The sequence below is a fragment of the Quercus suber genome, unplaced genomic scaffold, assembly GCF_002906115.3.
Source record: "Quercus suber isolate HL8 unplaced genomic scaffold, Cork oak 2.0 scaffold_384, whole genome shotgun sequence".
In the NCBI taxonomy this organism is placed as follows: Eukaryota; Viridiplantae; Streptophyta; class Magnoliopsida; order Fagales; family Fagaceae; genus Quercus; species Quercus suber.
The window spans coordinates 193,000-217,324 of record NW_027069836.1 but is presented as its reverse complement, the minus strand read 5'-3'; the positions used below and the strand labels follow the sequence as shown (position 1 = coordinate 217,324).

Here is a 24,325-nt window from a genome sequence, read left to right as displayed (position 1 = left end):
GAAAAATTATTCAACCGAACAAGCAATAAATGATATATCTGTGTAAATAAGATCTTCATTTTTTTTTAATGTCCCTTTCCTCTTCCAAGGCTAGATGAACATGAACATAATCTGTAGTCAGTATAGGTTATTTGTTGAATCTTTTCTTTTCCTTCTTCCTAGACGAAAATTTTGCTTGATTTTTCAGGGTCACACAAACCCATGATATAAAGGTAGTTTGGATGCGACATAAGGATCTGAGTCACAAAATAACTCATCACAGAAGATAAAACAAAAACAATAGGACAGAACAATGTTGTTGCAGAATTATATAAATGAGCATCATGAAAGCTTCATATGGGCCACTGCCAGCTAAAAGATGAAAACATTACAAAACCAACCACCATATTATTCTAACGTTAAGAAAAGTTGATGTGTACAACTGATAACAAATGTCCAAATGTTCTGAAACATTGAAGAGACTCAACACCCACAAGCATTTAGGGACTTTTTAAGTTCCATCAAAACAAAATGCTGACTAACCTCACGTTGATTACTCCAATGTGACCTGCCAAGCTTTTCGGCTCTTCTTTCATGATCAAGATGGCTACATGAACTTATAGTGTGAAGCAGCTAGAGCTTGGAATTAGTCAAAAGAATAACTTTTAAATATTTGTTTTGAATATAAGTTGAACAAATAGTCTCAAGCATTAATCAGGTGATGGGCATAATCCTGGAATACGCATAACCATTAGAAAGCATATTGGAATTGCATGGAATGTTGTTTATTCTGTTTCTTCTGAGTGAAATTGGGTCTATTCCTGCCTTGTGAGCTGCAATAACACCTATGGCTTCCCAATAGTTTGAGACCTTTATCTGTATGAGAGGTGAAATCCCATTCAATAACCATATATATTGTTCCTTAGGGAGTAATGTCAGAAAAATGATAAAAATTTTAGTTTGTTTGGATGGAAGAATGGATTCCAATGCTCACTAAGGAGATTTTGGCGGCCTATAGGGGCATTGATTCTTTTATCCATTTTCCTCATTTTTGTGGAAAATTGCAATTACCAACATATCAATACATGACTATGAAGAACCGTATTATATACCAAGGTGTCTTGTCCATATTATAGTATTTAACTGCCATTTTCTCCAAAATCTTCATTTAAAAAGAACATCAGAGGTACGTAGGTATTGCTTCATAATGTAACTCTAAAAGACGAAAGAAAAACAAATGTCTCTAAAACTTTCAAAAGCAAATTATAGAATAGTCTCACAACTCTAGGCACACATGTTGTGAGAGAGATGTCTCATGAGATACTGTCTCCTAGGCATGCTGCAAACTGAACTAAGGAAGTGGCTCAATTGATAGAGTTCACAAGGACTAAGCAAGTTTATTGGTAAATCCCAACCATTGGTGATAAATTTGAAGGGTGCCTAAATGGACAATGAACAAAAAAAATTATATATTGCATTTTTGCCTTTATTTTACCCTTCTAGTAACATGAGAATTTCAACATTAATGATGATTTATGAAACATAAATATTAATTCTTCAACGAATTTCTTTCGGGGAACACCTAAAAGAATGAAAAGAAAAGAAGGAAAAGAATGTAAAAGTATTAAGACACATACTGCTTCAATTCCAAGCTTATCTGGCGTATCATTGAGAACTGTTTCATTTTCCTCCACAGCAATAATAAGTGGCTGTATCAAAAACAACATTAGTGATCATCGAGGAACTCGAAGCCAAAACTTGATTGCTCATCATTAAAATTATTGGGGGCATAAGGAGGACTGAGATGACTAAGAATCAAAACTTCGAATAAGCCAATTTGCTCTTGGCATATTTAACCACCACTATTAATCAGGAAAAGAAGAAAATGTGAAAATAGTTGTCTGAATTTATACCTTGTTCCTTTTTCTTCTTGCAAAAGCAAGAGCACCATCTCCTCCACAAGCATCTATAGGAAGAACAACACTATCAACGTCACCTGCCAACATACAACCCTTTTCCAAGGACTCATTGTTCTTGACCAAGTACTGTGGTGCATTACTTAGCCCAGCAAGCACACATGGCAAGAATGTGTGTCCTAACTGTTGCACAGGATTTTGATATAAGAATATATGAGATAGAGTGAATGAGAATAGTTAAGCAAAAAAAATCAGCCTGTAAACGTCTAGGCATGATAGGAAAGACACATGAGACAGTCTAGATTTGGATATAAGCTATCTATTGAAATCATGTAAATCAATAGGCTAGCTTTTTATTTTAATTTACCAAAGTGTCTATACGCTGTCCTGATGTTGCAACACAAGTGAGGCTTTCCCAATCTCCAAAATCTACTCCCCAAATGACAGACAGAAAAGCCTTAAATTTCAGCCAGAGCATGAAAATTTTTTACTTCTAACCATACCAATGTAACTTTTTTTTATTTCCTTGTGACCTTTCAGATCCTTCAACTTGCAAGCTTGATCTGCACAGCTCTATTTCATCTTAGTTGGCTATGTTCTTCAAGAATAATTATACTGCACTAGCATGTTTAGAAAAATCATTTTTATTTATCCTCTCCAGTAATCAATGAACATGATGTCATTGGACTGAAACAATTCCGATAATCTGCAACTTAATTCATGAATATTCCATCTGATGACAGTCAAAAGTCTCCTTTTGTAAAGTAGTGCTGGTCTCACAAGTCACACCCTTTTTTTTTAAGTACATTTTTTTCTCTTTACATTTAATCAGTATGAACATGTTATCGGCAAACTAAAAGAGTAAATAGCCCACATTATTTGCATATGTATTCAGCATGAAAAAAATTATCCAAAACTAAACAATGATCTTGTTACTTATCAATTTGCAAGTACAATACATGTCCTAAAGGATCAAACCCATGACCTTACCCTCTATCTCTTGCTTATGGGGCAAGGTGATGCTATTTAGTTCAAAAACCATTTGCATCTAAATCACTGATGTCATCCTATTATACAATGCACGTGTGTATGGGCAGACACACATGCAAAGAAGAGAGAGAGAACTTCACCCCTAAGCTTCAAAAGTAATTTTTTTATTGGTTATGATCTAAAGAGATCCTGACCTCCTCTGCAGCAGATTTTGGGCACAGAGACAAGCTCAGGGGAAGGGGTGATAATGCAGGAGCATGAGCACAAGGAATTCTGAATTCCTGAACCACCAAATGACTTATAACTGCCTCAACTCCTGCCAATAGATCTATTCCCTGCAAAGCAAAGAGAACAAGGTGTAACGAAGTGTGAATCTTTATAGAATAATATGAAACAACATTGCTTCGGCTTAAACCAATCATCAAACTAAACTGAAAGATACCAAATTCTTGGGATCAACTTAAGAAGTTTTTGAGTCCAACTCACTAAAGGATAAGTTTAGAGGTTTCTTAGTTGGTTTTGGAATCATGCATTGATTAGAAGATTACTAAGGAGGTGCAATAATACCAGGTAGGAATGGTAAAGAAAAGAAGTAGGTAGGTGTAACAATCCCTATAAATAGAGTGGTGGTCTAGATTTTGTTGTAAATGTGGGAGTTAGAATACAAAAATTATCTGTTTGTTATTGTTTGTGAGGTTTATGAGTCTGTGAAATGGTTGTAACTCATACCATTGATATTGGATTTTGTGTTGCTGGTGAATGTAGTCAAAGAGTTACCAAACCACATTAATTCTTGTGTCTTGTGCTGTTTGTCTTTTATAGTTATGCATATTTTTCATTTACCAATTGGTATCAGAGCTATTGGTTAGAACAAAGTTCAAGCTGAAGCATTTTTATGGGCAATATAATTTGTGCATTATGCTAAAAAACTTACTACAGTCTATGGGTGGAAAAGCACTCGCATAAGCATTGCGCTCAAACACCCAATGAGCCACACCTATCAATAACCATAGACACAAAGTTGACATCAAGAACCATTAAGAACCACTGCCCACCGCCAGGGGAGATGTTATTTAGCTGAAATTTTATTATAAATTGTGAAAGTAATGATGGACAAGTGTGAAAGGAAAATAGACATAAGTTATTTTAATGCAACCTTCCTGGATTATTTATAACTTGTATTGTGATATTTGAATATAATTTAATTATGAATGGCAATGGCTCTCATTAATGCAGATGTGGCTGTAATGAAGGTCTTGTTCAATAATTTAGATAGCTCAGCCATGTAAAACCTACAACATGCCTTCACATGCTCCTTATGTTCAAAGTTAAGTAATTGTGGCAGCAGGATGGCCTTACCTAAAGATAAATATATAACAAAACCATTATTGTCATACCATCCCTTGTCGATATTCATCTGTGTCTTGAACATCATCATTTGGAAAGCGTCCAACAACTGCGATGGCATTTACTCCTGATTGGTTAACTAAAGACTGAACAGCTCTCAGTAATGAGCCAGGGTGTTTAATCCTCCCTGTTGATTGCCCACTCTTTGGATCAACCCACTTTTCTACCTGTTATATTTGTTCTATTCAGATTCTTGCACTCACATTGGAAGAAAAATTCTGTTTTCTTGGCTAGGCAGTTTAGAATTTATCTAAAATCATAATAATTAGAAGTATACATGACTTTTTGACCATGAAAGAGAAAAATATTAAAAATGACAAAAAAATAAAAGCAATTCTCCATCAGATGTTTAAGAAGTGAAAGCTCACACAAAAATCTTATTTGCAACAACCTAAAATATAAGAAAAACTTTTCCATTACAGCATGCTTACCACGTTGCTGACCAATCAGAGCTCCTATTTTTCTTCACAGACTTTAATGGTTCTCATGAAGTTAAAAATCATAAGCAGATATGTGATGCAGCCTATTGAACAATCACTAAGTACTTGACCCTCAAACAAGAACACTTAACAAATGGTACCTCCAAAGGGGTGAGTGAGCATAGCCCTATTTAAAAACAAGCTGAGTGAGTGAAATCACTACATTTTACCACATATCTCAGCTAAAATAAAAATGGGTACCTCCAAAGGGGTGTCAGTCACAATATATTCCACCACAGGCAATCCAAGGGAAGCCCTCACAGCATCAGCCACTTGTAAATGGCGTATCCGAAGCTCCTCCTCCAATCCAGCATCAAGAACCAACCCCACCTGCTTCACATCACAAGTTCAATATATAATTGCATAACATTGGTCAGGGAAACAATCTGACAGCAACTTGTCACACTGTGTTTTTCCCCCCTTATTTGGCTGGGAATATGACATGACACATACAGTCATACAGTACTGCAAACTGAAAGGGACACATAAAAAACACACCCTATTTTGGTTAACAGGTTGAAGCGCCCATAATCCTTCAGCAAACCGATCAAGAGCATAACCTTCCACGTACAAAACATTAGGCATGGGCCAGTACAGCATTGCTGCATTAAGCACCTGCAAAAAACATAAAGCTAACATAATGTTGTTGATAATAATACATAAATAATGTGATACAAATTTGGTTGCACCTGCCATTATTTTATGCCACCGAATTATACATGGTTTTATTGGATTAATATTTTATTCTTAACATGTGCACCAAATTTGTGTTATTAATCTTCGATCATTTTGAAAATTTGCAAGTATCAAAGAAAATATAATCTAATAGCATATTTGTCAAAATATACATCCAAACAAAAATATATATTAAGCAATCTAAATTCTAAATTACCACAATTTACAACCCAACATATTTATGATCGTACAAAATGTGCCCAAAAACAAAGATGTAATATTGGCCGTGTTATTAAAAAAAAAAAAGGACTAAGTTTTCGTCCGAACCATTTTAAAAAAATCTTCATCAATCCATCATCTAATAATTCAAATGATCATTGTACGCGTGCGCGCGCGCGCGCGCACACATATATATATATAGAGGACAAAACTTAAGTACTTTAAATGTTGTTCTTTAAGTTCTCCTTTGAAGATTCAGCCAAGTGATTACTTAATTAAAAAATATTCTTTCATTTCATAAAAAAAAATTCTCATAGCAAAAGTTTAAAAAATGATCCTAAAAAACAGTACTTAATTACTGTATGTCTTCCTCATATGTGAGTGCGCATGTGTGTGTATAGTTTGTAATCAAATGACCTGTCAAATTATTTAAACAAATCATAGGCCTCTTTTTAAGTATATTTTTTTCTTCGGAGGCCCATTGGGCCTATGGGCCAGTTGGTCAAGTTAATTAAGTTTGGCTGGGCTATTAAATTTTATCAAATATAGCCCAACAAGGCAAAAGAGGCATTCTTCTAAAACCAAAACTAGGCCCATATTACAGACCCAAACAAATAAAACTGGGCTTTAATGACTGAGATACTTTAATCCAAAACACAGAAATTACCAAAACCAAAAGAAAAACGACAGGTCGTAGAAGCACAATACATTACTACATACATTAGGGTGAGTGATAAGGCAATCAACGACGGAGGAGAGAGCGCGAGCTACAGGAAGAGCGTCACCTGCGTATCCACCAATGGCAGCTCCTATCCCTGTCGGGACTATCATTACGCTCGTGTACTCCCTCCTTGACTGCGTTTCCAAACACACCCACAACCACACTTTTTCCATAAATTCCATTTAAAAAAAAAAAGAAGAGAGAAAGAGAGTTGTTAAGCTCACCTTGACGGAGTAGTTCGGAGTGAAGCTGCAGGTGACTCTTAGTTTATTGGAAGATTGGGATTTCGCGATAAAGTGAAATGGACGGCCGAGATGGACTGCCATTTAGTGTTTTTTTTTTTTTTTTTTTTGGCGGAGTGTTTATATTTCTATCTCCTCCAGAAGAGGGAACGAAGGTAAAGAATCTCCTGTTCTTTAAAATGACTTTTTTTTTTTTTTTTTTTTTTTTTGGGGGGTTTGTGTTGCTGGTTACTGGTTACTGTTAGTCTTCAAATCTTCATATTTCTAAGCAGATAATGAATGGGAAAGGCCCATTTTTATAACGGCCCAAGAGTTTGGTGTGCTCTTTTATTTTCCCTCAATTTAAAATGAAACTAGGTTTTTGAAAACAACCCAAAAAGGTTTTTTTTTTTTTTCAAATTAGTGTAGCAATATATTTTTTTGAAGGAAGAAAAACACTAGTAGATTAAAACTTCCTTCTTGCAAGGTACCTATTAGTATTAATATTACAAGTTCTTTAAAAAATATATATTTTATAATTAAAATACTCTATGAAAAATCATTATAGAAATGTCATTATAATTTGAATGAAAAGCATTTAGCATGTCAATAACCGTGGGTTTCAGTTAGTTCAACTGGTAAAGTCTGTGATAATTATATAAGAGATATAGGGTTCAATCTCCGCTTATACCAAAAATTGATTAGTGTCTTAGTCTGATGATAATGATAAAGAGCTATTATCAGGAGCGGACACCATAAGTTAAAACTCTCTCTCCAAAAAAAAAAAAAAAAAAGAATAGCATGATCATATTAATATTAATACAAAGAAACTAATTCAATCAAGGCTAAAGTTGTTAAAAAAAAAAAAATCAAATTGATAGTTTTGCAAAGGAGTGTTCAATGTGCACAGTTGTTGAGATATTGGAAGAAATTAAGAAAATATTACATTAGAAGTGGAAATGCATGTTCTCTCATTATAGGAAATCGACTACAATACACTCTCAATCCACCTACAAAGAGAAATTACATTAGAAGGGGAAATTTGGGAATAAAAAAAAATCAAAGATTATATCTACATATCTATATATAAAAAGCCCCAATGCACAAACAGTGCGACTTTGATTTGTTCAAGTGGCACTGTAGCTACAGGAGCTTCAATTTTTTTTTTTTTTTTTTTTTTTTTTGTCGTCAGTTTGTACTTTTTTCTTTTTAAATATCTATATCAACTAACATATATATTGTTATACTGGCACAACAAATTTCACAATTATTGAGGTGTCAATTTCTTTTAGGTTGAAATAAAATAATAAAATATGAGACTGTGACCAACCACAACTAAAAATAAATATTTTGTGAAAATATTGTGACACTTGTTGGGTGAATGTGTAGAAGCTATAATACTTTCTTATTTGTTCAATATATACTGTTCATCACTTTTTCCTTTCTTTTTTTTTTCAGTCATCGGTTTGTGCTATTTTTTTTTTTTTAAATTATTTATATGAGCTTGTATATATATATATATATATATATTGTTATACTAACACAACAAATTTCATAGTATTTTCACAACAAATCATAGGTAAGCTACTATTGATGGATAAAAAAGTGATATTAGTCGTAGGTCTATTTTAAAATTAGTAACAACTTGCCAGTTATAATTTGTTATGAAAATATTATGGAGATAGGATTTCTATAAAATAAATAATAATATATCAGACTGAAACTTACAATGGCTAAAAATAAAGGTATTGTGAAAATATTGTGACAATTTGTTGTGTTATTAGACTTCTTTTTTGGTTTAGTCAAATTTGGTGAACAAAAATTCATTGTTTCATGCACAATTTTCTTTTTTTAATTTTTTGATTGTTGTTTTTTTAATGCATAGTTTAAAGTGGTTTGTCCCAATTAAAACCAATAACAATTTACCACATTTGTTGTGTTCTTAGACTTCTTTTTTGGTCTAGTCATATTTGGTGAACAAAAATTCATAGTTTCATGCACAATTTTCTTTTTTTGATTTTTTTTTTTATTGTTGTTGTTTTTTAATGCATAGTTTAAAGTGGTTTGTCCCAATTAAAACTAATAACAATTTACCATCTATAATTTGTTGTGAAAATGTTGTAGATGTAGCATTATTCTAAAATAAAATTATAAAATATCATACTAGGGCCCACCATATCTAAAATAAAGGTATTGAAAAAATATCATAACATTTATTGTGTTCCTAACTTTTTTTTTTTTTTTAAGCCAATTTGTTGAGCCAAAATTCATAGTTTTACGGACAGTTTTCTTAAGCTGATTTTTTTTTTTTTTTAGCACATTGTTTAAAGTAAAAAACATATGGTTTTACCAACAAAAAAGAGTTATAAAAAAAGTACTTTCCCCCTTTATGTTTCGGGTAGTTTCATCCCTTCCAATTTTAAAGTTGATTAATTTCCTCCTTTATATTTTATAGACAAGTATATAGTTCCTATTATTACTCTCTTAGTTAAACCCTAACAAAATCTTATGATTCTTAGAATATTTCATTGTGCAATAACTAAAATGCCTAATTAAATTTTAATGCCCCAAAAAATTTCTTCATGTATTTTGAGTTTTATGTGTCAGTCATACTTAGAAAGTAAAAATGATGATGTATGGTATTCTATTTGTTGCCTAGAGAACACTAATTTATTAGTGGTTTAAATCTTCTAGATTTATAATTTTATCTAATAAATACTTTAATGACATATGTCTTTTCTTATTTTGATCTTTTTTTTATTTGTTTTCTTTCTTAAATGGTGTTTATTAAAAATGAAGTAAGCTAAGCATCGTAGTTAATCTCATAAAATAAAATGATAAAGAAGAAAGTACGAATAACAAAATATTCATTGCAAATGGTTGTAGATATTTAATTTGATGAAAAGTTTCAATAGTAGGATATGTCATCATTTGAAAATTTAAATATTGTGACAATGTTTTATCAAAACTTAGTTGTTAATTGTTGAAAAATGACGACATTTGTTATCATTCTTAGCAGATTTTTTTTTTTTTTTTGGGTGAGTAAATACTTGTGCGTACCCAAAATATGGCTATTGGGCCTAACCTCTACTTGAGCTTACAATCTATTTATTTTGTGGGCTTTTAGATTTCCTACTATGGGTGGTCCTATGCCCGGCACACCCAAATACGCTTTTGTTTCCTCAAGTATTTCTCTCTTCCTCACAGAGTTACTCCTTTATTCTCTTAGATTGATAGCTCTTTCTCTAATGGCTCTCCCCCTCTACAATTGCCAACCCCTCTTCCTCCCTTGATTCTCCTATTTATAGCATTGGATGAGTGAAGGTGTTATAATTACTCTAGATTATTAGTGGGCAAGGGGGTCCAATTCTATCGCTTCTAAGTGTTCGTTTATGTGAGAATGGTAGTAGTGGCTTTGGAACTACTTCCCACTTCAACAGGGATGCTCGGCAATGATATTCCCCAAGGCAATACTGAGCAGCTGAGGTATAGCATCCCCGAGCAACCATGTTCTCATTCGAGATGTAGTTGACCGGGCAAGCTTTAGATCATGATGTGTATAGATTAAGATTACGTGTCCAATGGGATTTGGATTAAGCATAATGGCATGAGTTTATTCTCTTAAATTGATAGCTCTTTCTCTAATGGCTCTCCCCCTTTAGAATTGCCAACCCCTCTTCCTCCCTTGATTCTCCTATTTATAGCATTGGATGAGTGGAGGTGTTATAATTACTCTAGATTATTAGTGGGCAAGGGGGTCCAATTCCATCGCTTCTAAGTGTTCGTTTATGTGAGAATGGTAGTAGTGGCTTTGGAACTACTTCCCACTTCAACAGGGATGCTCGGCAATGATATTTCCCAAGGCAATACCGAGCAGCTGAGGTATAGCATCCCTGAGCAACCATGTTCTCATTTGAGATGTAGTTGACAGGGCAAGCTTCAGATCGTTAATCATGATGTGTATAGATTAAGATTACGTGTCCAATGGGATTTGGATCAAGCATAATGGCATGAGTTTATTCTCTTAGATTGATAGCTCTTTCTCTAATGGCTCTCCCCCTTTAGAATTGCCAACCCCTCTTCCTCCCTTGATTCTCCTATTTATAGCCTTGGATGAGTGGAGGTGTTATAATTACTCTAGATTATTAGTGGGAAAGGGGGTCCAATTCCATCACTTCTAAGTGTGCGTTTATGTGGGAATGGAAGTAGTGGCTTTGGAACTGGTTCCCACTTCAACAGGGATACTCGGCAGCGATATTCCCCAAGGCAATACCGAGCAGCTGAGGTATAGCATCCCTGAGCAACCATGTTCTCGTCTGAGATGTAGTTGACAGGGCAAGCTTCGAATCATTAATCATGATGTGTACAGATTAATATTACGTGTCCAATAGGACTTGGATCAAGCATAGCGGCATGAGACTTGGGCTCATGGCCTTAGTAGGCCTAAGGCCTAGTCTTGGATGGAGAGGTTGGGGTCATGGGCCACATTGCAGGGTTGAAGTTCAAAGCCCAAGTGGGCTTGGGGACCTAGTGTCGTACAATACTGTTTTTAGTCAATAGGTTCTGAGAAATGAAAAAGTATTTTGTATCAAATGATATCACGTCATTCATATCAAAATTCAATAAACAAGAGATATGTGTGTAAAAATAACTACCAACTACCACATGTCTTTCAATTGTTAGTGAATCAGTTATTTTTTGTTGACATATTTCACACTTATTGGATTTTGATATCGCTGACATGGTATAGTTTGATACCAAATAATTTCTCCTAATAAATTATTATACTAAATAGATAGTCATATGTTAAATAATTATTCTAAATTTAAATACATGGTTTGATACTACTTCAAAAAAAAAAAATATTTTAAATTTTCTCACACAAGGGCAACACATGCCGTGCAACCCTTACTAGTACAGTAACTACAACACGCTATTGTTTTATAGGATATTTGTGCCAAACTTGTAAATCCAGCTATCCCCCTTTCTCATTCTATATAAAAAGTAACATTCTAAAGAGTGGATACTCTGAAAGGCACTTAGAGAAAGAAACCAAACCGCAAGAACCTACACCTACACCTACATCACCATCACCTACATCTACATCCCTAGCTACCATGCAAGGAGGTGGTATTAGGTGTTTCGGATGTATGCATCCTCACACTCACATGAGTCGAAACACCTTGTATTTTCTCCCATGCAAGAATCTACACCTCCGACGTGTGTCTTCTATGGCACTATCTACTAGACAATGAAAAAGCTAAAATTACAAAAACAAGCATAACATGCATTGTGTATTCACTACGAAACTAGGGAGTTTGCAACTCATGAAGGACTAAGAAATCATAATTTTGATATTCATAAGAAATGGACATTATCAAAGTCTATATATATATATATATATATATATTTAAAAAGTTGATGAAAATCTGAAGGAAAAAAAAAAAAACCCTAGTAATTATACAAAATATTATAAATATACAGTCTTTTTATGCATTTTCTTATTTTAAAATATCAATTTCCATTTAAATGGATGTCCATTTTTCTCAAATGTCATAAGTACTATGTATGCTTTATATATGTGTGTAAGATATTATTTTTGCCTCAAAAAAAGTTTTTCTTTTATTTTGAGGAAAAAAAAAAACATGCACATATTTTTAAACAACCACATTACAAAATCTAGATTATGCCAAAACTCAATATTATATAACGGAGCCAAAATCTCTTTCAATGTTTATTACAACCACACACATATAAAAGACCATATATTACAAGTCCACAATGGTTCTAAAATCTTAACATGATAACGTGAATACGTCAAAATGAAAAAACAGAAGTCCATATATCTTAGCACGGCTCAAGAATTCAATGATTTCATCTACTTGCACACCTCAAGGTAGTGCCTGCCATAAATAAAAGAGGGAAAAAAAAAATGCTCTCTTTGAATGTTATATCACTCATACCATTATAATAAAGAAACATGCAGCATCTATTAAAATCACATAACAATAAGATTTACAGGTTAGCACTTAGCATCCCTTTTCTCCCTCTTTCTCCTTTCTCCTGAAGTACCAACTGAATGGTCATTCATCTATATAGCACAGTTAATCATTGTTAGCATCACAGAACCATAATTTCATTATAGAGCCAAGGCCTAGCTAGGATGTCGAGCACCGAGAGAATCACACGGCTTAATTATTTTCTATTAACTCAACTTCTACTAGATAAACATAAATTTACTAATTCACAAGGAAAAAAAAAAAAAAAAAAAGAAAAAGAAAGAAGAGGATACCCCCCTCCCCTTTTTCCATCTAACTGGAAAACATGAACGCATGTGGGAAATCTCTATGAACCAGTACTACAATATTTTTTTCCCCTTTCATGGGTAATAGTTAGATTTTATGTGCCCAAACTGTTGGAAGGTTTGGGCCAAGGATGCGGTCTCTCATAGTACCAAATAACCCCTTTTATATATATATATATATATACACATATATATCATGTTTTCAATTACAAAAAATGTCAACTCCCAAACAAAGAGAAACATATCATTCTCATTCTTTACCATTTGAGTTCCTACCTTCTTGCAAGGCACCTGTAGACCACTAGTACGTGGGGCTCATGTAGGTTTTACATAAATCCATTTGCTTTTCTTCTCTTTTATTTTTATTTTATTGTTTTAATATGTGAGAATTTAAACCTGGACATTTCCATTTAAAAATACTAGGAAGGAGATGTCTTGAGATACAAGACTCTTGGCATGAATCATCATAATAATAAAATTAAGGCGAAAAACCTATTTAGTCCTTACATTTTCACGCGATTCCTACTTGTCTCTAACTTTTTTTTATCAATTTTAGTCTTTATTATGAAAAACGCGTCTCGTTTTTGTCCCTAACGTTACATCAGAGATGAAAATTGCACAGTTGGCAAACAGAATAAATTAAAAATATTAAAATAATATCCACAAATGCCACGTCATTTTTATAAAAACAAAAATTAATTTGTAAATTTTAACTAAAGAAAAAAAGGAAAAAAACTGAAATAAAAATAAAAACCCAGAAAAGTAAGAAAATTCAAAAACCCAAAAAATTCAAAACCTAGAAGGAGAACAAGAACAAAAAACAAACCTAGAAAATATATTTTTAATCTCACTCTCTCTCTCTTCTCTCACTTTCAGAGTTTCTCTCTTTCTCCCACGCTCTCTCCTCTCTTCCTCTTGCCTTGAAAGCTTCTTCTCTCTTTCAATATTGGCTTTTAGGCCTCAGATTAGCATGGCATAGATCAGCATGGAGGCTTTGGGTGGGTGGGATTCAGATCGCCGTGGTCCGGTGTCTACTCATGGGTAGTCGTGGCTTGCCGTGGGTGAGGTGGTCGTGGCTCGTCGTGGGTGGGGTGGTCGTGGCTCGCCATGGGTGGTCTTGGCTCACTATGGGTTGGTTGGATTTGATGGGTTGGCTGGGTTAGATTCGATGGTGGCTGGGTTGGCTTCGGTGGTTGTTGGGTTGGTTTAGCTGGTGGGTTTGTGGCTTGGCAAAACTGAAGGGTATGGTTCTTGGGTCTTGCGTGGGTCTCTCAAAACTGAAGGGTATGAATCTTAGTGGTTGTTTGTGGCTCGGTAGTGGGTTTGGGTATGAATCTCAGTGGTTTGGGTATGGAGGTTTGGTAGTGACAATGGTATGAATTTTCTGGGTTTGCTCTTGTTCTCCTTCTCTTTCTGGGTTTTGAATTTTCTTACTTTTCTGGGTTTTTATTTTTATTTCAGTTTCTTCCTTCTTTTTATTTTTTATTTTTTTCATTTAGTTAAAATTTACAAATTAATTTTTTGTTTTTAAAAAATGACGTGGCATTTGTGGGTATTATTTTAATATTTTTAATTTATTCTGTTTGCCAGCTGTTCAATTTCCGTCTTTGATGTAATGTCAGGGACAAAAAGGAAACGCGTTTTCTAGAATAGGGATTAAAATCGGTGGAAAAAAAAGTTAGGGACCAAAGTGGGAATCGCGTGAAAATGTAGGGACTAAAATGAGTTTTTCGCCTAAAATTTACATAAATAAATTATCCAAATTTGTGTATCTTAAATATAATTGCAATTTATATGGTTTTCATATTAACGTTGTGCAAATTTTTTGTTATTGGATAAAATAAAGTTTTTAGGTTTTAGGTGCTTGTCCTTTTGTTTTGGTACATACCCCTCAACATAAAGTTGCGTAAATTGGTCTGTCTAAAACTTAAACAATGGAACCAAATGCCCACAATTGAGCTAGTTATTTTAAACGTTTTGTAAAAGACAATAAATTGTACACTTATTTTCCATTCTTACCATTCAATTGTACAATTGTTGTCCTTTATTTCCCTTTTTTGATACAACAAATACTAGTGCTACAATTTCCTAGATGAGGGATTCTTAATTTCGTGAATATTCAAATCGATCACCAAGATGAGGGATCTTTTCTTGATTATTCAAATTATTTTTCACTATAAAATTGATGGCAAGGTTCATATCTTAGTCTTATATATCTAGCAAGATTAACAAGTGAGAATGTGACACTTTTCATTAGTAATTCTATCATGAATATTAAACAAATGACAATTTTTTATTAGTTAATTCTATTGTGCATATTAAAAATATGCATCTCCTCTCACAAAGTGTGAATCTTAGACAACCATGAAAAAAAAAATGCACATTAATATATTATATGCATGAAGAGTAAAAAATACAGGGTACAAATTAACACAATAATTTTCCTAACTCTTAATTTAATATGTTTTATTGGATCTCATTAGATTTATTATTGATGTCATTTCATTAATATTTGACATTCACAACTTGTGACCTCCACACGCAGATGCACAAGCACATGCACACTGCACACACAAACGAGCGTGCGCGGGCAGCGCACACACACACACACACATATATATATATATATATAATTTCCAGTTGATATTCAAGAGTGAGATTCATCATTTCCACGTGGAAAAATGGCTTTAATTCTTCTAAGAGTATTGCTTTTTTTTTTTTTTTGAGAAGATCTAAGAGTTTTGTTAAGTGTTAACACTTACGAGGAGTCTTAAAGAGTATAAGTAAAATAATAATAATAATAATAATAATAATAATAATATAATATATAAACAACTGTACATAAATTAATTAAAAAAAAAAAAAAAACTCATATCTAGTCACAACAAATTAATTTGTACATTCTACGCAATTAATTTTCAGTAAGTGCACTTTTTTTTTTTTTTTTTTTTAAAGTTGTATTATAGCTCATAGTTAATATTTAGTGGTTTTTAACGTTTATTCATAGGACACTTGCTAATACTCATCATTTTTTTTTTTTTTACAAATATTTTTCTTTTAGTTTACTTTTTCTATTAAACAAAATTAACCAAACAAAATTAGGTTTATTGTATCACTTATGTTAAAAAGGCTCGAGCCTTAACCCATTATAACTTTGTTTCTACAATTATTGTCATTCTTTGAACAAAAAATAAAACAAAACGAATACGTAGCCTGGCAATGGTATCCGTAGCCTGGCTTCGCAGTTGCATCAAACGGATACGATTCATTTGACTTTATGTAAGAAAATTTCACTAAAATCTTTGTCACAAATCTTTTAATGGGCTGTTTGTACCAACTCCCTTTACGTAAAGACCACTTCCTTGGCTTGAATCAGATCAAGTCTTACAAACGAAATCCCTTGATGGTTATCTTAAATTGCAAACACCAATGAAAGTCCAAATAGTATTTGAATTTGTGCCATAAGGCCAATGAATTTGGTTCCGTGCTACAGTTCAACAAAACAGATGAGTTTCTACAAAGCTAGTTTGATTTTAATTTATAATATCCTTAGAACTATACTTTATAATTTTGTTAATAAGTTTGACCGATCTTCATATATATTTCCAACAATCTAACACATTTGTTTGCAGGGAAATGCTTGAATCCATAATGGCAACATAAGCTCTCCTTCATCTAATTAAAAAGGATGTTAGGTGGAGAATTGAATATTGCAACAATGTGGAGAAATCAGTGTGTTAGGTTCTAAAGATTTAAGAATTAAATATTTAGGATAATTATTGTTTTGTGTTGGCAAACCGAGATCAAAACACGTCTAGTCTAGGTGTTTAAACAATGCTAAAATAGGGGTGTTTCAAGTATTTGAAGTCCAGTTGTGTGCAGAAAAGAAAAGTGAAGTTCTGCCTTTCTTGACCGATCGAAAATTGCAGGCTCAGTTTTTCTGCAGATTTTTAAACAGGCCTAAGCCCGCGAAAACGTTTAGGGTTTCACTTAAACTTCTCCACATATAAAAGGGAAACCCTAGCCATGTTTTGGGTGTGCTGAAGAAGACTTGTATGTTACTTTTTGTGAGATCTGAGAGGTTTTATATCTTCTAACTACACAAGATTCTATTGGAGCTTAAACTACAATCAAGGATTAGTAGAACTAGTTGCTGCATCAAGATCAACAAGTGAAGGTGATCTAAAACCTTTGAATGGAGTCTCAAAGTCACAAGCAAATGTGTGCTTGTGTTGCTGTAAATCCAAGAAGAGAAGAAGTCCGTAAATTCGGAGCTTGCACGTGGTTGTGTCAGTAAGTTACTATTGGAAGTAGTATTAGATTTAGGGTTAAATTTTTTATAAAAACTTCAATTCTCTTATAGTGGATTTGGTTTACTTTGAGGATAGTTAGGTTAAATCCTCTCTAGGTTTTTACCTTGAAACGGTTAGTTTCATTGGTTTTCTTGGGTAATCATATCGTAGTGTTATTTATTTTTTCACATCTTTGCATAATATGATTTATTTGTATTTAACTTAAATCCGAAAATTTATCTAAGTAATCACTTGGTTAATAAATTAGGTTAAACAATCTGGCTTAAAGGGTTTAAACGAACACTCACAGTGCTAAATTAAGTTCTTTGAAGCACCTGGTGAGTGGTTTTTTCTGTTTTTAAGGAACACAGTGGTAGGATTTGAGTTATCTAGTGTAGGAGTCTTCCTGGGTTTCCTCTATGCTGCTTGTTTTTAGTGTTGAATATGCAACTTATTTACACTTTTTTTTTTTGTCCTCTTATAGTTTATTTGTTTTATACTGGTGTTCTTGTTTTCAATAAAGTATATACCCATTCTTAAAAAAAAATAGAAAAGCTTGGTGTTTTCCATTCCAAAACCTCAAGTGAGCCCATACTGTGGTCCCTTTCCCTTCACTCTCTCCTCTCTATAGAGATAATAATGTTACCACGTTTTAGTATTAGACTATAAAACTTGGTCTAGTTAATGGTATACAGAATTCAAAAGTATATGAAAGGGCTTTTTAAGTAAACACATGATATTATTCAGCAAAAAAGAAGTAAACACATGATATTATTAATCATTTTTTGTTTCATCGATCCCTTTCAACAAATTTTCCAAGTAAGTACACAACCTTTCGCAACACTTGTCGCTTTGGTTAATCTCCCCTACAGTTGGACCATTTGGGGTGCTAGGATTACCATAAAATGGTAGTAAAATGGAATCTCTTATATATGAACAGAAGTTGTTGTCATGCAAGGGACCCAGAGCACTAGCAACTCCAGAGGCTGTCTGAATAAGGGTCAGGTAAAGAGCAAAGATTGCACCTAAAGTTGAGATACCCACAAGCCAGCTGCTGAAATAGTGGTGCACTAATACTGCTCTTTTTCTGGCATACCAAGTATTGAAGTAAGAATTGGTATTGTTCACAACCTTATATAAATAGGACTCATCATTATCCGGAACCACTTCCTTGCAAAGATTGTTGACAAGTATTGCCACCTCCCTATTGCTCCCCAATGAATGGTAGAGAATCCCTTTATAATGGAGAATCCCTACATCTTTAGCTGAACTAATGAGTCCATCAAAGAAAAACGAGTATGATGTGACATCTGGATGGCAAAACCGGTGGCATTTCTCAAATGCCAACATGTTTCCAAACAAAGTGCCTCTATGATCATCAATGTATAAAGGAGGAATTGTCAGCTTCTTTCCCATATTCAACTTCCACTTCCCGAAGCTTATATCCAATGGCCTCTGATGATTTTTAGCTGTGGTAATCTTAACACCAACATCTTTTAGCTCTGATATGGAGCGCATCATGTGAGTTTGCTTACCTCGTGCATCTTTCTCCGGGAGGTTTGGGAGGATGCTAGAGCGGAAAAGATCAAGAAAATGCTTTCCTTCAAACCCTTTCACTGTAGATTCATCTAAGTTTGGTTGGTTTCCTTGATTTTCTTGTGTACCCGAGTGATTTCCTTGCAAGAGAGGGCTAAAGAAGCGAAGAGCAAGCTCTTGCATTGATGGGGTTGCTTTTGTAGAACTACTGCTATTTGTAATTAACTGGAACAGTTCACACAAAACAAACAGGGGGAGCTGATTTTCAAGCATGATTAGATCACGACGCAGAGTTGGTAGCATCCACCTTTTGATTATGGAACGCTCCTCATCGATATCCAATTTCTGCTGTGTGAAATTTTGCTTCTGATTGAGCTCTTTGAAGAGCTCAATGATGAAGCAGCCATCTATAAGCATCATCTTAGCAAATTGGCCTTTGCTAAGTTTAACTTCATCACTGTAACAGCTTTGAGCTCTCTCTTCCAACTTTTCCATTGCTTCCATCACGGGCTCTAATTCTACTCCATGCTGCTGTTTTGGATTAAAGAGACGATGAAAGTATCGCCATTTGAGCCCTTCCATGGCTTGTAGCCGTCGTTCTCCATGGTGGTAAGGACCTATTGAGACAATACTGGGTTCATAAGCCTTCTTCTTCACTAGACGCATGTTTCGAGGCACCTTGTAAATGCAGACACAGTCGCTCTCTCCAGGAATTTCATCATTTTTCAACTTCTCTTTCACTGAGGCACACCAATTTAACGTGTGGATAGCATGGGGAGCACCTGGCCTTATATCATCTGCATGAGCTATTCTTATGGCCACAGAATGAAGTTTCCTTCTGCTGCATAAGATCTTCTGCAAGAGTAGCCTAGTGACATTGCCACTACCCATTTGAAAAATTGAAATTGAAGGAACAAATTAAAGAACAAACAAGCCAATCTTCTTTGTGTAGAGTAAGTTGTTATATCATCATGATATTAGAGAAATTGCAAGGGGAGAAATGACAAGGAAAAATCCTATAGTAAGTTTTTAACTGCATCTTCAGAAGGGATTATAGGAACTAAACTCTATACCTATCAAAAGGGAAAATATATAAATAAATAAAAAGGAAAATGCGTACCACACAGAGTAGTACCTTTTCTTTTATTTTTATTATTATTTTTTTTATGAACAGACTCAACACTGTATTAATGTACTACACTGTTGTACTTACTGCTTGAGAACCAAGTATATATATCTACTGCTGTGCACGTGAATAGTCCTTGCAAGGAAGATCGTTAAAGCTGACAGCCAAATTTTGTGCTGGCCAAACTAAGTTTTTTTTTTTTTTTTTTTGGATTAACTAGAGGTCAAGCATAGCCAACTGTCAAAATTAGAGATCTTAATAAGTGCCCGTTTGTTTGGGCGTTTTGATCCCAAAAGTTGGCTTTTCATAAAAGCCAGCTCCTACTATGTGTTTGGTAAGTATAAAACGCAACTTTTTGTTAAAAGTTGCATTTTGAGCTTGTGAAGAAACGCGCGTTTGCAAAATGGAGCTCAGGAGGTCCATAATCAGAAAGTCCATGTGTGTTTCATCAATATTACCGTTGAGGCAGTGTTAAATTACCAAATTGCCCATTGTGTTGCTACAAAGGTCCTCTCCGTGCTGCTCTGCTACAAAACAAACACTACAAGCACAATAATCTCTCTCTCAAACATCTCTAAACTCAAGCATAATCAGATTATTAGAATACAAGCTCAAAAATACAATTTTAAAATTAATCAAATCATAACAATAAAAGCAAAAAAGAAAAAGAAAAAGAAAAAGACAACAGATAAAAGCCATCTGACCCATCTGGACTGGGTTGGGGACGAAGATGAGCAACAGCAAAAAAAAAAAATAAGAGCTCCCTGGAATGTTCTTGAATGTGGGAGAAAAGGACAATTTTCTTATCACAGAGTGAGTTTTGGAATCAAGTAAAAAAAAAAAAAAAAAAAAAGAGAGAGAGAGAGAGAGCGCGAGTTATATATATATATATATATATATATCTTGTCCTTTTTGGTAACTTATAACTCAAAACTCCACTTTTATAAATGCTAGCTAAACACTCAGTTTTTTTAAAAAGCATTTTTTAATAGTTTTTACCAAACACTCAGCTTTTTGAAAACCACTTTTTCATTATGCACTTTTTGAAAACTCAACTTTTTCAAAAAGTTTTTTTTCCATACTTCAGATTAACTAGAGCTCAAGCATACCCAAACTGTCAAAATTAGACATCTTAATAATTTGAACCCATAAACAATGAATAATCATCATCATAATCAACAATCCCATTTAAGGGAATAAATTATAAATAACATTTTTTTTATCATGCAATAATCTGGAGGAAGAATTTGAACCATAAATATCTTCATTAGATTTTCCTGAATACTCACGAATGAAGTGAGAAATACAATTTGTTAGCAACCGAATCACAGTCTAACTTAAGGAAATAAAGTTGCAAATAATAAAAATTATGAAGGTACTACTCAATGTGATGTTAATTACCAACACATGTAACAAATATATTGTCATGTATAATTTTGTTACTAGTGGAAATATCATACCCACAAAAATAATGAGGGAATTTACCTCATAACTAGGGCAATGCCTTATCCATCTCCATTATAAATTTAATATAGTAATTAATAAGTTAAACCATCATTAGACTGTAAGAAGTAAGAATGTGTACTATCAACTTTTCATTTAAAAGGTTAAAGAAGTCTATTAAAATACTGAAGTTTCAATTAATAATGATGTAATCTGTGTTTCATTCTTATAAAACCAAGTCAATTCATTCTAATTTTTTAAAGACAAACAATCACAATTCTAAACAAAACACAATAATAAAAAAATGCTACGTTCATTGGACCTAAGCACTTTTTTTTCATGTAATATAACTTGGTTGACAAAATTTCAAATGATTTCACAATTTCGGTGCACTTGATTCGTAAAGCTGGGGATAAACTTAGACTGGAAGGTAGAAGCTTGTTTGATCAAAAACTTGACTGGTTGAGTATCAAAATTGTTATGTTCTAAAAGTTTAGGAATTTATGTATTTAGAACTCTAATTTGTAATATTGGCAAACCATGATCAAAACGATATGTTTAGTCTTGTTATAGTGTGCTCAAAGTTGTTTAATTATTGTAAAGTTGGAATCGAGAGACTGTAGATGCATTGGGGCATTTCGATCTGGCTCGATCGATCGAAAGTCGACCAGATTGCGTTTTCTGCAGAATTTTCAACTCAGCCCTAACTCATTAAACGTTTAGGGTTTTATGTTTTTGCCCTAGGTATATAAGGCAAAACCCTAGCTACGTTTCTTAGAGTTGCTCCAATTGTATTGTTGCTCATACATTACTGTTTTGTGTAAATCTCTTGTGAGATCTAGAGGAGCTTTCCTTTACATAAAGTTTAGGGTTTTCAAGTTAGAGATAGTATCAACATCTTGATGATCAACTTGGTTGCTACCATTGAAGCTTAAAAAATATCAAGCGTGGGTGCTTGTACTTGATTGAAGAGTCCAAGAAAGAAGGAATCCGTGGATTCGGAGCTTGCACGTGGTCATGTCAGTAAGTTCTACTGGTGGGTAGCATTAGGAAGTTAAGCGGGGAGCTTGTAGTCCTTTTGTATGAACTTCGATTCTTTCATAGTGGATTTAGGTTTGTCTTGAGGATCGATGGGTCAAATCATTCCCAGGTTTTTACTGTGTGGTTTCCTAGGTGATTATATCATTGTGTCTTTTATTATTCCACTGCTTTATTATTTTAATATGATTATTTGATTGCTTTAACCTAGAATTGCATAATTTGACTAAGTAACAACTTGGCTAATTAATCTAGGCTAACCAATCTGGTTGTATTTTAAGAGGTCTAAAACCGTTCAAAAATAATACAAGAACATATATAAAGATAGAATCAAAAATGGAACCTGTCAAACAAAAAATGACTAGTGGTTGGTTGGTTGACTGACTACTTCGTCTTGTTTCATACAGTGCTTCATGAAATTCAACATTTTAATTAATGGAGTCAGAGTCACCAATAAAACAACGACTAATGACAAGAATGTTAAAGGTACAAAGTTAAAAAATGAAAAATATTTTTCTGAAATTCGATAAACAGCCTCTTCTAAGGTTAGATGTTACAGCAAATGTAAATTATCTTTAGCTCTAATGATATTTTCTAATATTTTCAATAAAAACATTCAAGATTTGAATCTCTCTTCTAGAAAAGAAAAAAAGAAAAGGAAAAAAATCCTAGCTCTGCATTTAGTTTAAATGATTCTTAAAAATGTGCAGTAGTGAAAGGTTTTATTATAAATTTAGGAAGCCCCAAGTTCCACTCAATTAAAAGGATTTAGGCGGTGATAATAAGAAGAGAAGGAAAAGCTTGAGTGATAGGAAAAACATCAATCTAGCAAACAAGAAGCAATATCAAAATTTGATGAAATTAAATTGGAATTTTGAAACTTTTTGAGATACTATGGTGCTAAAGGTCTAAAATTAACCTTACAAATTTGATGGCTTCAATTATGATAGATCCCACCGTCCCTAGCAGCCTGGCTACCACACTACGGAATTATCCGATGGAGACACTATAAATTTAAAAGTCGACTTACTTATCCCTTTAGCCACTAAAATAGCCATAGCTATAAGTGAACATTATCTAGGGTTAAATATAAAAGCAAAAGTAAACCTATATAATCTAACAATAACTTTATCACATGATCCATTAGTAACTCACAGACAATAATTCCATAGTAGGTGTCAAATATCAAACCTCCAAAAATATTACAGATCTACCATGTAGAGGAATCCTACAAATACATAGTAGATTGCAACCCAAAACTCTCTCTCTCTCTCTCTCTCATTGCATTAGCAAAGCTTACAACACAAAATACACTGTCTTATTCACTTTCCATCACAACAGGAAATTTAGCCGCTGCAAAAGGTCAAAAAACTGCTTCTAAAGATTTAGTAGCAGTTGCCTGACCGTTGCTAAAAGTGTGTTGTGATCCGCCTAACACGTTTCTAACATATCTAAACTAGAAATGACATTTAAATAATAAATCACATTAATGTTATTTCTTTTGTGCCTTTTCTTTTCTTTTGAATTGTTGCATGTTTTGGTAACCAATAACCATAAGCATGATTATCATTTTGTTGGGGACCATCTCAACTATTTTTGGAAGCTTTTATTAATCTGAAAGTAATGCAATTAGATTACTGTGGGAATTTTTCCATCAATAGGACGTTGTATCCATCAAGTTTTGTACTTTTGAAATTAATTTTATTTGCAGCCTTATTGATAGATCTATAAGTCTAATTAAATAAGTGAAAGATTTTACTACATATATACTAATATGCAGCAATTGCTGCATATTGGGTTATGTGACAACAAAAAGAAAGTAACATATATCTAACGGTCATGTGCAATGCTTATGATTAGGTGAGCTCTTAAACACTTGCCATTTTCTTTTTGATGCTACATAACTCATTACTCCACAAGTATAAATGTTTGTGGGGTAATGTAGGAGTAAGAACTAGAGTTTAAGTCTTCAGAAAAAA

At 33.6% G+C, this 24,325-nt stretch overlaps 2 protein-coding genes across 3 annotated transcripts; both read right to left on the bottom strand.

Moving 5' to 3' along the window:
• Positions 1 to 367: 367 nt before the first annotated feature.
• On the bottom strand, positions 368 to 6,825 carry LOC111991805 (uncharacterized). 2 transcript variants are annotated; one of them, XM_024023618.2, is made up of 9 exons: positions 6,611 to 6,824; positions 6,386 to 6,520; positions 5,270 to 5,386; positions 4,973 to 5,101; positions 4,283 to 4,459; positions 3,080 to 3,220; positions 1,893 to 2,078; positions 1,617 to 1,688; positions 368 to 855 (listed from the first exon to the last, which is right to left on the bottom strand). In XM_024023618.2, exons 1-9 carry the CDS (start codon positions 6,710 to 6,712, stop codon positions 694 to 696), a joined length of 1,221 nt encoding a protein of 406 aa, XP_023879386.1. In that variant the 5' UTR covers positions 6,713 to 6,824; the 3' UTR covers positions 368 to 693. The 2 variants fall into 2 exon arrangements, with proteins under 2 accessions (XP_023879386.1, XP_065616938.1); XM_065760866.1 differs by lacking the exon at positions 6,386 to 6,520 and having other exon boundaries at positions 6,611 to 6,825.
• An 11,152-nt stretch (positions 6,826 to 17,977) lies between these two features.
• On the bottom strand, positions 17,978 to 19,825 carry LOC112025498 (UPF0481 protein At3g47200-like). Its single transcript, XM_065760850.1, has one exon. It carries the CDS (start codon positions 19,628 to 19,630, stop codon positions 17,978 to 17,980), a length of 1,653 nt encoding a protein of 550 aa, XP_065616922.1. The 5' UTR covers positions 19,631 to 19,825.
• Positions 19,826 to 24,325: the final 4,500 nt, after the last annotated feature.

Coding starts and splice junctions, on each gene's coding strand:
- LOC111991805 (XM_024023618.2), bottom strand. CDS start 6,712: ATGGCAGTCCATCTCGGCCGTCCATTTCACTTTATCGCGAAATCCCAA. Junction 5,387..6,385: donor GCCTTATCACTCACCCTAAT/GTATGTAGTAAT, acceptor TGTTTTTTGCAG/GTGCTTAATGCAGCAATGCT. Junction 2,079..3,079: donor CAAAATCTGCTGCAGAGGAG/GTCAGGATCTCT, acceptor CCTGTGCAACAG/TTAGGACACACATTCTTGCC.
- LOC112025498 (XM_065760850.1), bottom strand. CDS start 19,630: ATGGGTAGTGGCAATGTCACTAGGCTACTCTTGCAGAAGATCTTATGC.